Source organism: Oreochromis niloticus, linkage group LG23 (assembly GCF_001858045.2).
Source record: "Oreochromis niloticus isolate F11D_XX linkage group LG23, O_niloticus_UMD_NMBU, whole genome shotgun sequence".
NCBI lineage: Eukaryota > Metazoa > Chordata > Actinopteri > Cichliformes > Cichlidae > Oreochromis > Oreochromis niloticus.
The window spans coordinates 6,258,698-6,276,672 of record NC_031986.2 but is presented as its reverse complement, the minus strand read 5'-3'; the positions used below and the strand labels follow the sequence as shown (position 1 = coordinate 6,276,672).

The window sequence follows — 17,975 nt, the reverse complement described above, 5'->3', positions numbered from 1 at the left end:
CCTAGTGGAATGACTGCCAGTGAAGACGCCATTAATCCCAGCATCTGCAGGCATTTTCTGAATGGGAGATATCTTCCCACCTGAAAAATGCCGGCATGTGATAGCATGGTAGTTATTTCTTCTTGCAGGATCCTGGCTGATTCGCCTTTTGCAAGAGAGAAAATCACTCTGTGAAACCTGGGAGGGGTGGTTGCGAATTGCAAACGATAGCCTCGCTCTAATGTCCTCACAACCCATTCTGGCGCAGCGAGAGCTCGCCATCTCTCTATTCTTGCTGACAGCGGCCCCAAAGACAGGCACTCCACAGTAGACGGAGCTTTGGCTCCCTCTTGTGGCGGAAACTGGTCCTGCAGGCCAGACCCGACTGCGCATGCGCGGGTGGCGCGCGCTTGACCAGTGCTCATGGGGCCGGACACCACTGAGGGAACCAACCCCGGTGGTGTCTGGGTCCGTGGGGGCATTATGTTTTTCAACATACTTTCTGTGTTTTCCACACATTTTTCCCGTGCCCTTGGCAACATGCCTGGATGCAGCGGGTGAGTTTTTAATAAACAGTGTGCTTTTGTGAGACTGTGACATGCTTGATTCAGCTGAACAGTGTCTCGTCGTCTCTTTGTTGAAATGCGCTCTGTGGGATCCAACTCGAGTCCCAGGCGCTGAAAGGTGGAGACAGAACACACTTCTCCGAACGGGCTCCGGAACTGAGCCCTGGAGTGAACTTGGAGCCCGGGCTGATCCGGCTCCGATCTCCCCGTGGGTGATGTTAGGCAGCCCGCTTCTTCTTGCGGTCCGACTGCTTGGCTGGTGGTGGGGCACCCTGAACGGCAGCAGGTGGGGCATGTTTCCTGGGCCAGTGGGTCTTAGGGTTCTGCGAACCTAGGGGACCCTGGGCCGCGACCTGCGGGGCTGGGCGGCGAGGGATTTTAAATGTCGGCACGCCGGCTGGACGGCTGGTGACCTGAGCGAACGTGCGGCGACTGGGTGGAGGCGGGGGCGCATCCTGGGTCTTCCTAGGGAGACACAGCTGCAGGGCCTCTCCCTCTTTCTTTTTCTCCTCGCACCGTCTTTGCATGGTGGCAACGGCGGTCCCGAAAAGGCCAGCGGGGTCGATGCTTTCATCCAGAATGTCACGTCTTTCTCTGTCCGAAAGCCCCGACAAGTTCAGCCATCTTGCCCTCTCCTGTAGGACGATGATGCTGAGAGCTCTGCCCGCCGCTTGTACTGCTGCTCTAGTGAGGTGGAGACACTGGTCCGTAACGACGCCCAGCTCTTCCCACAGCTCGCTAGCATTCGGGTTCGCAGCAGTCTGGTCCTGGAGCTCCGCCGAGTAGGCTAGCAGGAGCGATGAGGCGTTTAATGCCCTCACGGTGGTGGCCACTGATTTATACGCCTTGTCAGCCAGGGAGGACTGCAGGCGTTCGGCCTTGGAGGGCAGGGACGGACCAGATGACATGGAAAGTTTCTGGTTTGGGTGGAGATGAGAGGCCACCAGATTCTCCACTGTGGGAATTTGATAGATGCCCTTCTCCTTCATTCCAGCGCAGTCAAACGCCGCCGCTCCCTGCACGGGGTTGGGTGACGAAAATGGCTTTGCCCAGCAGCGTGTGACCTCGTCCACGCATTCGGGGAAAAGCGGCAGTACCTGCTTAGTAGTGCGCTTTGCTTTGGGGAGCCTTTTACCCTCGTATCGTGAGGTGGAGGTCTCCGTTGTCACCGCGGGCCATGGGATTGCCAGCTTTTCAGCTGCCCGTTTTGCAACGTCAAATAGCTCCATGCCGCGGGACTGTGTGCCGGGGTTATCACAATCGGCCCCTTGTGTCGCAGAATTCCGACCAGAGGGGGCAAAGAAAACGTCGTCATCCTCGTCCGAGACGAGATGTTCCGACGCTCCCTCGGAGGATTCGCTGAGTAGCTCGTCATTAGCCTCGAGGGAATCAGACAACATAGCTTCGCAGCTGACCTCGGCATCATCCACCAGCGGGAGGACGATATCCATCTCGTCGCCCCAGCTGGTGCCTGGTGTGGCTGACTCAATGTGCTCCATCGGTGGGACGATTGGAGACAGCATTGGGTCCTTCTTCGACAGGCTAGCCTGACGGGCTAGCCTTCGGCGAAGGCTTTTTAGGGTGAAGCGAGCGCAGTCTTCGCATGAACCCGGTGTGGAAATAGCCGCTTGGGCGTGTTGCAGCCCAAGGCACATCACACACGCGTCATGTGTATCTGAACCTGAGATTTTGCAACCGCAGGGGCAAATTCTGGGCAGCGGTTTGCAGTCTGCCATATTAAGGAAGCTTGGTGTAGCTAGCTTGGAATGGCTGGACGGCTAACGCTGATCTTTTTTCTTCTCTCGGTCGGGTAGCTATGGTGAGCTAGTATGACCTAGCTAGTGTGGTGGCTAGCGCTTGTGCTACTTGGCTTGGTGACCGTGTGTAGCAAAGACAGTTAGCTTGGTCAGCTAGCTGTTGTGCTAGGTGCGTGGTGGCAGCTAACACACTCTCCGACCTGGCTCTGTGGTGAAGAGCAGGCGACTCGAAACGCGAACCGTGCTAGCGCCCGGTGACCAAGGTGTTAGCTTGCTCGCGTGGACAGTTAAGCTAGCACTCACGTTCACAGTCAGGAGAGATGAGGTTTCTAAGAAGCGAGAAGAGGAAATTGAATGACGGGTGACGCTGCGTCACACCCTTTTATAGGGAGGAGGGTGGCCCCTCCCTGACGCTGGCGTCACGACTGCCAGCCAATGCTGGCTGGAGTAATGATATAGAGGCTTCTGAGGACAATGCTGAGAGAGCGTTCCCCATAGTGAGACACCGAAACGAATGTTTGAAAGAGAACAGGTGAACTCAGTCAAACACTGATGAGGGTGGAAAAAGAACAAAAGAGGAAGGCAAAAGCAAAAAAACCCACAAGAACTAACAAGACTAAAAGGGTGAACCAAGTAAAGACACAGATGAAAACAGATGAAAGAGTAGGGGAAAAACCATCAAAGAAACAAAATGAGAAAAACAGAGGACTTCTAACTAAAAGTGTAGTTTGTTACAAAAACAATGACTTACACAAAATTAAGGATGCAGGGAGATGTTTTACAGTTATAATGTGAGTCTGACAGTATTAGCGATGGGCCAAATCAGCAAGCAGTACTGCAGTTTCTACAAAGCAATGCACATTTCTTACACTGCAGCATTTTTGTACACCCCACGGGAGAGGAGTACCTTATAGTCTGAATGCCCCCACTCGTGCTAAGCCAAAGTATTCAAATTATCATTGCATATTTATGATAATAATTTCACTATTCATATAGTTTTCGAGGGCCATAAAAAAATCAAGTTCAGGTATTAAAAGGAAGATTACATTTTGCTAGAGGAGCTTTGCATGATCAATATGCTGATTCAAAATATCCTCTTTATCTTATACCTGCAGCCCTGAAGTAGTTCAGCTCTTCTGTCCTGCGGTGAGGTGCTCCTTCTGGCACCTCGCTCCAACCAAGTCAGTATATCCAATTCTGTTAAAGGTATTTACCCCATCCTGATTTCTTAATAATTGATTCCTCACGGATTAATAAAATATTCTGATTGTGATTAAGCTCAGTGTTCATGATTCAACAATAAGAAGGAAACTGGGCAGACTGGGCATCCATGGGAGGGTTCTAAGGAGAAAACCACTGCTGACTTAAAAGAACACAAGAAAAAAGACAAAACCTTAATGATCCCTACAACTTTCGGGAAATCGTTCTGTGGATTGATTAAACAAAAGTTGGATGGTTTGGAAGGTTTCTGTCCAAGTCCAAGTCAAAGACCGGACTTATGCTTCTCCACGACCTTCAACGGGCCTTCAATGCTCGACTTCTGCAAAGAAGAGTGGGCCAAAATTCCTCCACAGTGATGTGAAGGACTGATATTGGAAACGCCTGGTTGCAGTTCTTGCGGCAAAGGGTGGCAAAACCAGTTATTAGGTTTAGGAGGCAAGTACTTTTTTTCATACAGCAACAGTCAACTCAAGGTGCTTTATACTCTTAGGTAAAGACCCAACAATAATATTTAAAAAATGCATTTTTTATGTACTCGGAATATCTTTGTCTAGAGTTAAAATTTGCTTGATGTTCTGACACATATACCAAAAAACTAGGAAAACAGGAAGGGGAAAATACTCTTTTACAGCACTGGGTTTACTGATTTGGTTGGACTAATGATTGCCTGATAATCAAGGGGCAGCTTTGTTATTCCTTCAGGTTTCATGCAAGTGTAGCAGCAATCAAAAAGTTACCCGTCTTGCAAAGAGCTGAAATACTTTTTTTCTACAGCTCGTGGAACAGAAAAGGCATTCAGACGTCTTTTTTGTGCAGCTGATGTTCTCTTTGTTGTCGAATATCTTTGCCAGTCAGCTCCTTTGTTCTGGTAGCGCAGGAATAAGATACAGCTCCTCCCTGCTCCTATCAGATCCACATCAAATCCAACTATCCTTGCTGTTCCCCCTTTTTTTTCTCTGGGGGTTTCAATACTTGCATTTTTTCACTCAATATATACTTAAATCCTTAATCTTTTACCACTGATGAGATAGAAAAGCTTACCACAATAGAAAGGAACACGTTTTTTTTGTATCACAGGTTTGCAGGAAAAGCCTGCACCAAAGGATGAAGGGAAACAGTTTTTGACCACCACTCAAAAGCTTAGTATTGTTCCTGTAAATTGAGTTGCACCGTGCTCAGGAAAATGCAGAATGACTTCCTCCCATGAGTGATAACGTAAAGCCCTGGTTTAGGCAGGATATGTTCTTCCGTCCTGGAGGAACAATGAATGGGGATTAATACGCTGCGTGACAGAGAAATGGAGGATTGAGGTTGCTGCCTCTCGTAGCGACAGAGGATCAGCGCAGGGAATTTATTCCTGCTTGTGACACACAGGTATGTGCGTGTGCTGTTTGTCTCATCTGCACTCACACTTAGAGCACAGACACACAACAAGTTACTTCATTCCCCCTCAGCTGATTATGGATATAAATACATGCAAATTCAACTTGGCCTTGGTTTGTGTCTGTGGCAGTAAGGACGGACCCGACCACATAGTTCACACTTTTGACACATGTTTTTTTCCCGGTTGCAGCTTTTTAGCTGCCAGCCACACATACACACAACAACAACAACAAGAAACTCATCAGGTCCCAGCACGTTGAATATGGGAGGCCTGATGAGCTGATCGAGCTCAGGTGTGTCCTCCTCCCCACCCCCACAAGCAGAAGAGGAAATGGGCCATGACCATTGGTGTCCCCAGCCCATGGACCAGTGGCAGGGAGTAGTGGGATCAGGGGGCCGACCTTGTGACCAGCAGTTTCAACTGAGCTGGACTGGAGGCCGCCTACGTGGCAAGTGGCGGAGGCGCAGCAGGCGTGGACTTGTGCCGAGGCTCACAGGCGGCTAGGTAGGCGTCGGTCACACAGGCACGGTGACCTCTGGCTCGGGGCACAGCAGGTCCAGGCGTGGGGGTCGCCTCCCTCCCCCATGCAGTCAAGGGACGCCGGTGGAGCCAGCGGCAATGTCAGCCAGGAACCGACCCGAACTGCCAGACTCGCTATCAGCTGCATCCGGTGCTCGAACCGGTCCTGCAGCTGTTCCGCCTGTCGGCGAGACACTGCTGCCTGCTCACTCCGTGTGGCTGCCAGCTCGGCCACCAGCGCCTCTCCTGACTGGCCCGGTCGTGGTTCCGCTATACTGCCTCCTGGGATTTGGCACCAACGTGGCAGGAAGGACGGACCCAACCACATAGTTCACACTTTTGACACACTTTTTTTTTCCGGTTGCAGCTGTTCAGCTGCCAGACACACATACACAACAACAGCAACAACAAGAATTCTTCAGGTCGCGGCGTGATGAGCTAATCGAGCTCACCACACCCGCCACAGTGTCTAAAAAGGAACACTGACCATCAAGAAACATGCAGCTTATTATGTCTTCCTCCCTTCACCTGGTCGCAGCAGATGGTCGCCCCTCCCTGAGCCTGGTTCTGCTGGAGGTTTCTTCCTGTTAAAAGGGAGTTTTTCCTTCCCACTGTCGCCAAAGCGCTTGCTCATTAGGGGGTCATATGATTGTTGGGGTTTTCTCCTTTGTGTCATAGGGTCTACCTTACAATATAAGGCACCTTGAGGCGACTGTTGTTGTGATTTGGCATTGTGTAAATAAAGTTGAATTGAATTGTAATCTCTTAACATCTACCAGGTCTCTGGTGACCTGGGTTAGGCTTCGTGCTAAAATTTGAGTTTAGCTGATTCTCACTCGTTACAAGACTTCATTTGAAATGTAACATCCTTTAGCCTTTGAAAATTTGCCTGTTTGCCATCTGACCATAACCTGGATTTTAACACCAGCTATTTAAAACTCATACCAAAAACCTGTTAGACTTGTAAAGGTCCTTTCATTCCTAAGCTACAATTTTTGCTCGAATGCAGTCTGGGTAGCGATGTCACTCTCTAGGCAGTGAAGATGGCGTCACTGTTAACACTGATATCACATAAATTATGCTCTGTATGCTTCACGTCTAAAGTGCATAGTGCATGCACATTTCTAAAAGTGTGCTTAAAGCCCACAAATTGAATTGGCTTTCTAGTCTGATATCCAGATAGCACAGACATTTAAACCTAATCTGGGCGATGTTTGGCACTTAGTTACAGCATTGAAAAGTATCCTGTTGGTGAACTGGATCTGTGGCTGAACTGCTGCTGTAGAAAACTGGGCCACATTCATTGCTACTGTTGATGGAGCAGCCTGACATTTATTTGACTTTGAACTGGGAGGCTCTTGTATTGCAAGGGTGTGTTCTTTCACATACTTTTCTCCTATGTAAATAGTCACGGCTACTTTTGACATGTTTAAACAGTTTGATGAGCTATAATCAATTTGTTTGTTAGTGTTCACTAAAAGATGAGCAAATATTAGACTTAAATGTATATGCTTAGTACTGCTCTATTTCCAAAGTGTGCCATCTGTACATGGACATGTTTCTTGTCAACAGATTGATATTTGTTATACTTGGTAATAGTGATGGCACAGTTTGTGAAATAATCCAAGGGGATGGGTTGTGTCATAAAAATAATCCAGGTAATATTCTCTTTCTCATGTTTTCCTCTTGTGGACACAGGGGATCCAATTAAGCATAACAATACAAAATGCAATTTAAAGTGCAGTTTTAACATGATGTAAGGTGATTTTGCCAGGTGTGCCACTTAAAATCAGGAGCAAAGCATGTTTTCAGTCAAATGAATGAACAAATATGTCTGCCTTCTTTTTCACTTTTTCACTTTATATGTTTTTACTTCAGTTCAGATATTTTTCAGTATCTCAGGGTGGCACCCGGAGAACCTTGTGGAGAGTCCAAACTGAAGGATAACCAAAGGATTTATCTATTGAGGAGTACGAATGTAGAATGTAAATTTTGCAACAATGTCTCTCTTTGTGTACAAGAAGTGAGTCGACTGGCTTTGCAAATGTTTTCTTAGTCTCATTTATTTTCTCTTCCAGGAGTCTCCGTCAGCATCTCCACCTTCAGCCTGGTGGCCATTGCTATCGAAAGATACAGTGCCATCTGTAACCCACTGAAATCCCGTGCATGGCAGACCCGATCTCACGCCTATCGTGTCATCGCTGCTACCTGGGTGGTGTCATTGTTAATCATGGTGCCCTATCCAGTGTTTAGTACCCTCAAGTCTTTCCCAAGGCATAATGGTACTGTGGGCCGCATGTGCCGCTTGGACTGGCCCAATCCACAATCTGAGCAGGCCTGGTAAGTGCTTATTAACTTGTTATGTTAAACTACTTGCTGCCAGAGAAAGAAATATAAAAGATGGGTGAAAAAAAATCATGGTCTGTAATCAGTTTATGAGACATATCTTTATGTAAAGAAAGAAATATCTGTGTGGGCTGGATGACTAGTTTGGAAATGATGACTGCCAGCTATTTTAAAGCAATAATATCTACCATTCTCAATAGATAAACTCTTGCCAGCATCTGTGAAAAGCAAGACTTCACATGCATTACAATTATTTGGTGTGATGTCTTCACAACCTTGACAGGGATAAGTGAGTAAAATATGAGTGCAACGGAAATGGAATACAGTTTGCATGGCTTTGCTTCCAAAAGTGTGGAAATTCTTGGATTCTGACTTACATTAAGTGGAATTATGTCATTTGAGACCAAGAAGCAGTGATGAAATGTTTCTTCCACTGAAAACGGTGCATCCAGATAAACAGAATCAACTTTTTGGGATTTCCTTACATCAACATATAAATAAACAACTTTTCAACTATAAATTGATGACATTTTAATACAATTTTCCTGGTCAACTATAAATCCACAACTTTTCAGTGTCATTGCTGTCACCTGGTCAACTATAAATAGATCATCAATCAATTATAACAGGACAACTTTGAATCAATATTATTCCAATGGCATTACTATTACACTGTCAGGTTTCATCAGTATTTTAACTTTGATTTGATATTTATTTAGTGTTGCGATTTCGATCTTGACCATAATGATGATTTGGATGAGAAAACAACATTAATTTAATGTGATTTTGCTATTTGGGCAGAGCCGTATTAGATTTGTGATATGCTAGTTGTGCTTAGCAGAGATTGCACTGGACCTCACTCTCATTTATTACTTCTGAACGACTTCCATAAAATTTTACATCTCTCGTATTCCTTGCTTGCATTTTGTTTGTAATCACATAACTTTGTAATATGTTTTTATATTTTCATATAAATAGCTTTTACCATATGTGTGTTACTTACATCTAAAGTTATAACTACTGTGGAATTCATAACAATAGAATGAAATTACAAAAAAAAGAAACAAAGAAATCATGGCCACGCTTTCAAGCTAGCTTGTTAACTGTCTATTAGCAAGGCAGCTAACAGCTAACATGTCATCACCCACTGGTTTGTGAAGTTCTGTTCTGAAGCTTTGAGACTGAAGTTTTGTATTACTGTACTGGCTTCGCTTTTCAGACCAGGAAGCTATATTCACCTTTTATATAGTGTGAATAGAACAAGCTGCTTTGTTAGCTTGTTTGCTATTATAACAATTCTTTTTAACACTTGAGACACATTTCTATTATAAACTCCTGTTTTCTATCTTCAAACAATTCTTCTCCTATGAGCAAAGTCAATGTTGTGCATAGTAAATTTTGATGGTGCCAATGAAGTACAGTGTTACATTTTTTTTTAACTTCTTTACAATTGAAAAGTCCCTCTAGCTTGCTAACTGGATTGGGTTTTTTTTTGTTGCTTATTTGCAAATCTGACAGTAGCATTATTGTTTAAAGATAAAAATGAAAATAAAAAAAGGTCAGGTCTAACTGTCTTTAAACATTTCTTCTTCCAAGCTACAAGTGTCAGTAGGTGAAATCAGTAGGTGAAAGTTTTATAAGACAAAATTAGTGAGCAGGCAGTTCCCGTTGAGAGCCAACATGAGATGGATCACTTTTGTAGCTTAGCAGGGGTTATACCAATAACTGGAGGCACTAGGAAAAAAAGGAAACGACTGCATTATTACACAGATATTCTGTAGATAATGTGTCTACCCTCAGTGTGATCATTTCACTGTCCTTTTAAATTAATGTGATAATTTCTTCTTTCCCTACTCTTTGCTGAGAAAGAGGGAAGAGCAAATCTTATGAGAAGGTCGAGAGAGAAACGATTATTGCCGTTACAGTCTGGATTGCTCCACATTAGGAAATTCATCTATAGCTCTCTAAAGGCCAGTAAAAGCAGCTTTCTTGTTGAAAAGCTTTACCAAATAGATGGATACCACCTCAGATAAGACACGTTAAATCCTCTTGGGATATACTACTCAGGGATTTTTATAGATCTGTCTGTGAAAACTTTGGATTCTGTAGGATGGCGCAATTAAAGTGAAGAAGAAGATGAACATGGCCAAAACTTGTACATCTCTCTTTTTGACAACCTTTTGTGGTGGAACACTGAAGAATTCTCTTTTCTCTGACTGTCTATCAAGCTCTTAAGCTTCACTGAGAAAGACGAGGCAGTGGGAGAGCAGTTAATTAGTCTGCTCAGTGAGGAGGAGGAGGAGGAAGGAGAAGACAATCAAAACTCAGATGTCAAAAGTTCCCGTGTCACAGAGTACAAGCGCATTTCAAGTTTTAATTCATTGTCAGGGGTCAATGCTTGCTAAGAGATAACACCATCTAGCTTTCACTAGATGAAATTGACACCTAATCACAGAAGCAGCCATTTTTAGGCTGAGATCAGAAATCATTAGCGAACGGCAGCAAAGCAAAAGCAGCCATGAAGTGGTTAAAAGTCAAAGACAAGCAAAGTATATATTTGCACTTACACATCATGTTCACTGGCAAAGTCGCAAAAAGTACTCTGAAACGATGACTGATCTTATTCATTATTCACTCCATGTTTTGATCTGAGCAGATAACATTTTGCATTAAAATGGAAAATGTATGGTTCTAACATTATGAATGGAACGTCTTTGACTCTATCGATTTTTCATTATCAGTGTCGGACTTTCCATCTAAAACAGAAGCCTATGTTAGTGTTGCACATCTACATTCCTTTTAATAGCTATCTGTAGGTGACTGTAGGTGATTGGTAAATGGACTGGTTCTCACATTACATTACATTTCTACTCTACTAAAGCACTCAAAGCATGTTATTCATAAAGGCACTCTTTTCTATGCCTAAGTGCTTTCTATCTAACATTCAATGCAACTGCAAAAAAACTGTTGTTGTTCTGTTGTTGGCCTTTTGATTTAGCTCTTGCCACAGCCAGAATAAAAGTCACGAAGGAACAGATCTTCTCTATCGTGAAACTGTTAATAATAATGACAGCTCTTCACTATAGCCAGTGTAATATGTTGATGTTTATTATCATTTTGCACTTCTTCCTCATTAAGGTGTGCGCTGTCACTCCATTTCCTGTTCAAGCACTTCTTCAACCAGTTAGCATTCTACCAACGCAAAGCATTATCAATGCCAGGTTAGGCTCTGCACACAGGCATCACTCTGGGAGCCAAAAACTACATAGACTAATGTGGTACCATGAATTCTGCTGCTTCACCACAGGACTTCACTTCCATCAGTGAAATTATGGTGGATTTTTTTTTATGTACAACCTCTGCTTCTATCTCAGACTTAATAAAAATGCTGGATTTTACAATTTTATGTAAAGATGACTCTTGCAATTTAATTTGTTAATTCTGTTTTTTTCTAGTAATTTTCAGATGCATAACCATACAGCTTAAATCCACAACCTTAGAGACAATTTGAAGATGTATTAAATTCTCGACCTTATCCTCCCACTAAAATCTGAGATATAAATAAAGCTGAACAAATATCCTTTGTAGCCGTTTTGAAGAGTCACATTTTGATCTGTGTTAACATAAACTACTGCTGGAAAGCTTGGGATCATTTTCAGATGTCCTCATTTTTGAAAGAAAAGCATATTTTTTTCTCTAATATAAAATTAAATTGACCAAAATTGTTGTGAATGGAAAATAATGATTATGACACAGTGGAACAGTTGTTCGCGCTGTTGCCTCACAGCAAGGGTTTGAATCTGCCAGCTGGCCGGGCCTTTCTGTGTGGAGCATCCATGCTCACCCTGCGCTTGCATGGGTTTGCGCCGCGTGCTTCCTCCCACAATCCAAAGACATCCATGTAACTGCTTATTCTACATCAGCTGTAGGTGTAAATGTGAGCGTGAATGGTTTCTTTGTGTCTGTGTTGGCCCTCTGATGGACTAGCAACCTGACCAGGACGTACCCTGGGTCTTGCCTAGGGACAGCTGGGACAAGCTCCATCCAACCCCAACAACCCTGGATTGAGTAAGTGGCTAAGAAAACAGACAGATGTAATCAATCATCATAAAATCATTAATGGTTTAATGACTGAATGGTTTAATCTGTGTAGGCCTAGAAACACCCATCACTCCTTTTTTCAGTGACACATTGGGTTCCCTAATGCTATTTGATTATGTGAAAGGCCTAATTGATCATGATTGCACAACTGAAAACTGCTGTGCTAATTAAAAAGCAATAAATTTGGCTTGTTATTGTTGTTATTCTGGAGCATCAGCCTCTGTGGGATCGATTATAGTATACAAATGGGCAAAAATAAAGAGCCGTGAGATATGCTAAGGATTTTTGAAGGCTATTCCCAAAGGGAAAACTGCCAAAAACAACCCTCAAGATGGTAATGATGCCAGACATTTTTAGTGACTCCAACCTTTAAAACACTGCAAACTGTAAAGCACTCTTTGACTCTTGTCTGTGAAGTGCTATATGACTAAATATTGTGTGCTTACTTGAAAGGATTCATGCATTTAAAACAGTAATCATCATCAGCCTCATCATCGGTGCTGTGCCTGTAGATGATCTGTCTGCAGCAGGTGTCTTTTGCCTAACACAGCATATTTCACTGTAACTGATGGCAGAGAAAATCCATACACCATGTTATGAGTAAAAATCTATTCGGGGCTTCAGCATTTTGGTGTAAGGTCAGTATAGACGTGACCTTACACCACAGTCTAAAGCGTCAGCTCTGATCACGTTGACCTGCATGTCATCACCTGGCGAGAATGTGTTTGAGGGAAAATGTTTGCTTTTAAACTATATTTTCCATCATTCACAAATATTAAATTAGCTTGAAAATCATTGATCATTTATGACTGTGTGCTGCATTGTAAATGCAACTTTTAAACATTTCAAAAGGGCTCTTTGTTTCATTGTAAATCTGTTTTAGGATATACTGCCAGGGTCTCGGATTGGCTCAAATAGCTCTACAATTTATCTGTTTTGTTTTTTAAAAAATTGCCTCTAATTGCCTTCTCTGGAATCCAACTGAATGAGTCATTAATGCAAGCTGTTATTATGACCTCCATCCATCAAACCATCCAACCAATTCCTCAACTGCTTGAAACCTTTCCCAGCTGTCATTAGGCAAGAGATGGGGCACACGGGTCACCAGAGTGACCTGCAGTTACATTTTAGAAAAATGGTTTCTTTTAATATTGAATTGCCTCGGTTATTGTCATTATAACATCAGAGTTTTTGGTTTCAAAAGAAAAGAAAAATGCCACGCAGAGCAAATGAAAAGCAAGCGAGCTGAACCCTGAAACATGTAGGTTGGAATCTTCCTTTATAGAGTCGGTCGTTTAGTTTGGTTGGAGAACTTTTGACTTGACTACATGCTGCTGTTACATGTGTTGGTTTCTGATCACTTTCAAGTTTTCGGTGCTGTGAACACCTAGTCTGACTTTATCCAATCAGTGTTTTATTTTCTGAACAGTAACTGCTATGCTTTGCTCATTTACTTTATGGTCTGAATAATAAAGCCTTTAACATTAAAAGAGACCCTCCTGCTTTCTGGCGACCCTCCAGCAGGTGCACTATTAGCTGAGTTAGTGCTTTCCAGCTCTGACTGAACAGGACTGGAAATTAAAAGTGCAAAGGAAATGTATGACATATGCATCATCATTTTCTTTGATGATTAATGCGAGCCAAACGCATCTTTCCTGCTTGATAATCATGTTGCTTTCAGGTGATGTGGGAAAAGAGGTAGCTATGAATATTCAACATGTTTTTTCCCTCTGCTTCAGCTCTCCCCATCTGGGTTTTCCCTTTGAGGCAAAACAAGCGCAGATCCACTACTGCTGTTTTTAAATGCTGTTTCCACACTCCCGCGTGATCACTTCCACACAGCTTTTGTCTAACAGATTTTCCACAGTATCAAACTGCCAGCTGATAGATGCCTTTCTTTTATTTTTTTTAATGAGACGTGCTGAGTTCACAGAGTTGCCCAAGCAGACATTAGAATATCAGACAATGAATGAAACATGGCCTCTTCCTGTGTGCTGTTGCTTTTATGTGCTGACTGATGTGCACCGCAGACACCGGCGGTTAAAAAGAGCATTCTCTCATTACTACCAATCAAACGGGAGATCTGGCTGCATCTACGCAACATCTGTCCAGTTTTATTACCTTGCTTGTGCGTGCTCTGTTTTTGCTTTACTTGTACACGCCACCTTCTCCTTTCTCTCTAATACACACATTCGTTCATTCGATTCACTAATACAGTCTCTGGTTTTCCAGTCCCAGGTGTGAAGACTCAGCAGCTTTCAAACAAAGCTCCAGAGCGTCGAAGGACTTACACAGAATATGTGCGGAGGGGTTTCCGCAGTCAGATACTGTGACAGAGCTGACAGAGGCTCTAAGCCCTTTGAATCTTTTTGCACTACTCAGAAATTCCTCTGTCAACATTTTGCTCTGCTTTTTTCTTTTTTTTTGCTCTACACTCAGTTCATAACTTTTTCTTTGATGTGCCACCAATCTAAGCACTGCAGAAAGCTGGGATTGGTATTGTTTGTCTGTGATTAGAAGACATTCGTATACCCAGACTAAATCGGTTGAAAACATCCCCAATAATTAGATAATCTTTTAACTGTATTTGTATATGTTATGTGCACATTTACGTACAAACCGGACACTCTGGGTTTAATAGTTTACAGCCTTTTCATCAGCAGCATAAGAGCCACACAGAAAGTTCTAATATTTAACTCTCACACACTGATTTAAAGTAGAACACAATTCAAATCATTGGCGTTATTCAGTGGTTTGAGTGGAGATTCTTGCTATGAATCTCAAATGACCAAGTTATCTAACTGCAGCAAACAGCTGATGTGTGCTAAATGCTCATTTACAACTACACGCTTTTACTCGGACAGCACTAGTAGCTTATTTATCTAATGGTCATTCGACTCGTCGACGGTCTGAAACAAGCTGTTTAAGGTCACTTTACCCTTCACTTAAGACAGCTTTCCAGCTAGTTTTTGTTTAGCAGTACTGGGGTACTGAGTATTAGACATGCTTGAGACATAAGTGTGTTTGGGACTTTTTAATCCCATTGCAATTATAAGCAAGTGTTAAACTGGGCTGAAATGATCCAGAATGGCATTCTGGCTGTAACATGGTAGACTAATGTGCCTGTGTTAATTCAGCTCCATATTATTGTGTGAAGTTGCACTGTGTTGGGAGTGGTTGTGTGTGTGTGTGTGTGTGTCTGTCACATTTTTGGTGAGCCAATGGCTGGAATGGGGTTGGACTAATTAGAGGCAGGTGTACTTGATTGCACTGATACACTGGTCTACTTATAGGCCACACTACAAACACTGGTGTGTCATTTTGTCTCTCTGTGCAGGTATGTTATGTGATGAAATCGGATATGTTTGGGATGGATGGGTTTTGCGCTATGAAATCTATAGCGAATGTGTCATTTTGTCTCTCTGTGCAGGTCAGGGCCTATTATATGCCACAGCCTAAAGGCAGCAGAGTTGCAGAGGCTGGAGTGACCACTGGCTATCTACTTGCAGGGTGGTGGGTCTTAGAGGACAACTGCTAACCCTGTTGAAGTCAACACGTGGAGTGCAACTGATAGTGTGGCATAGCTGGCTCTGGCCTTCGGACTGTGTGTTTTTACTTGATTCATAAATGGGGCACTGGACTCTTATCTTTTGATTAGTTGTCAATAAATTATCTTTTAGAATTTTATTGAGTGTCATCTTTTTGCCCACGGCTGAGACGGTTGGTCAGACCTAGAATCTTTTTTTGGGTGTGTTACACGGCCCCTTCGATTAGTGAGCAATAGAATCTTGTAGACAGGTTAATAATGTGAATGACTGTCGAATAAATCCATTCTTACTTGTGCTGCAGACTCTTGTTGCTTCCAGCGGTGGTATGGAAACACTTGCACAGTAATAAGAAAACATTGTTAGCCCACAGGCTGCTTACAGTGCATTCATTTGGCCTTCTCTTCCCAGCGACGCATTCATGATGCAAATGTAAAAAAACGTTTTAGTCACGCTATGATACTCAGCATCCAGATAAGAGCTACTGAAGAGAAGCGAGCGTAAGTGTTTAATTTTTTTTAGGTGCCAAGTTCTTTCCACTGGAACTTTTCAAACAGCTTGACAAACATGACCAAACATACAAACTGTCGGTGCAGTTTGTTGCACAGCGTGCCTGCTAGCAAATGTTGAGTTTCCCACTCTTAGTGTCGCGCACAGGAGAGGAAGATTAGGTTATTTTCAAAAGTTAGGACTGCTCACCATATCCATTGTCCTAATTCGTTTTAAAGTTTTTAAGTCAGATATTGAATCTATACGTGCTGTGCTGCTGAATTATGTTTTTTGTGAAATGTCTTGCAGAACAAATTGAAGTAGGCCTAATCACATTTTGTGAAAATACTGTACTAGGCAGTTTGATGCTGATTAGATTTACTCACCAAATTCAGCCTTTTATCCTTATAGTATCTACGGGTTGGATCTCATCTTTACAGCTACAGTACCTCTCAAAACAGGCTCATCCATTCTCTGCCGCTTATCCAGGGCTAACACACAGACAACCATTCGCACTCACATTCACACCTATGGGCAATTTGGAGTTTCCAATAAACTTATCCCCACTAACTGCATGTCTTTGGACTGTGGAGGAAGCCCTGGCCTGATAGTGGAATTGAACTCTTGTTGCTGTGAGGCAAACCACTGTGGCACTGTGCTCAATTTAACCCCGAATTATGTATATGTTGTTTAAATATAGCAGTTGAAACAGTGTTAAAAAGTAGTTGCAGCCTTTTGTCACATTTAAATACAAACATAGCCTGACTAAATACAAAATTCAGTTTTGCAACTGCAACACGTGTCATAACCTAAAGAAACAACTGAAAAGCATGCCACTGATATCTATCAGTGAGGAAAGGGAAAGACATCTCTGAGGCTTTGGTGAGGCATTTCTAAGTCCAGTGAACCACAGTGAGAGCTTTGATCCAAAAATGGAAAACAATTCAAACAGTGGCGACCTTCCCAGGAGTCGTGTACCAAAAGTACTCCAACTCCACGTTGATGACTTATCCAGGAGGTCACAAAAGAACTCAGAACAACATCCAAAGAACTACTTGCCTCAGTTAGGGTCATGATTCAACGATAAGAAAGAATCTGAGCAAAAATGGCATCCATGGGAGGGTTCTAAGGAGAAAAACACTGCTGACTGAAAAGAACCCAAACACATCTTTGAGGGGAAAAAACATCTTGGAAAATACTCTGTGGACTGGCGAGACAAAAATTGAACAGTACCAAAAATGAGCTTTTTGGGACATTTGCATCATTTGGCATAAAACTCACACCAACAGTCAGACATGGTGGTGGCAGTGTGGTAGTGGGCAGGGGCTGCTTTCTTACTGTACTTCAGGACTTGGTACAAATTAGTTATAATTGATGGAACCATGATTTGTGCTCTCTATCAGACAATCATGTAAATGATTCTCCTGAAGGAGAATACTGAGCCATCAGTTCATGCCCTGAAGCTCAAGTACACTTGTGTTATGCAGTGGGACAATGATCTGAAATACACCAGCAATGGTGTGAATGGTTTGAAAAACAAAATGAAGGTTTTGAAGTGGCCTAGTCAAAGTCAGAGTCAAATCAGATTGAGATGCTTTGGAAATGATTTATATTTTAGTGTGGCAAATGTGCAAAAATCTAAGAAATAAAGAAGCAGGCAAATATCTTTTCACAGTGCTGGAGCTACAAAAAAGATTTAACCCAAATGTGCTATATTTTATACCTGGCAGTATATAGTGGTTGACAATGTTGTGGACATCACCCATGGCCTTAAGAATGGATGGATAGTTTTATAACTTTTATAATATTTGATATTTTGGCTTTTACCTGTAGAAAATGTTTAGAAACTGAGAAAATTGTCTTTTGAACAAGTTTTTGCTGGGTGAGATGTGATCATAGTCTTTTTGTAAGTAAAGCAAAACTAAACATATAAAATGCATTTTTATGCAGATGACATAGTCCTGTATGGACAGGACTCTTCAACGCCAACTTATCAAACTAAGGATTGTATTTTTACAGTGTTTTTCAGACATGTCTTAAGATCCTCAAACTTGTACTAATTGATGAC

At 42.8% G+C, this 17,975-nt stretch overlaps 1 protein-coding gene across 1 annotated transcript in view; it reads left to right on the top strand.

Annotated features, from left to right (window-relative positions):
- The window catches only part of cckbra (cholecystokinin B receptor a), a 57,818-nt gene that overhangs the window by 34,469 nt on the left and 5,374 nt on the right, over nt 1–17,975 (top strand). The window contains exon 3 of the mRNA XM_005449961.4: nt 7,505–7,766. Coding sequence (XP_005450018.1) covers nt 7,505–7,766 — 262 coding nt within the window. The remainder of the gene's footprint in view (nt 1–7,504; nt 7,767–17,975) is intronic.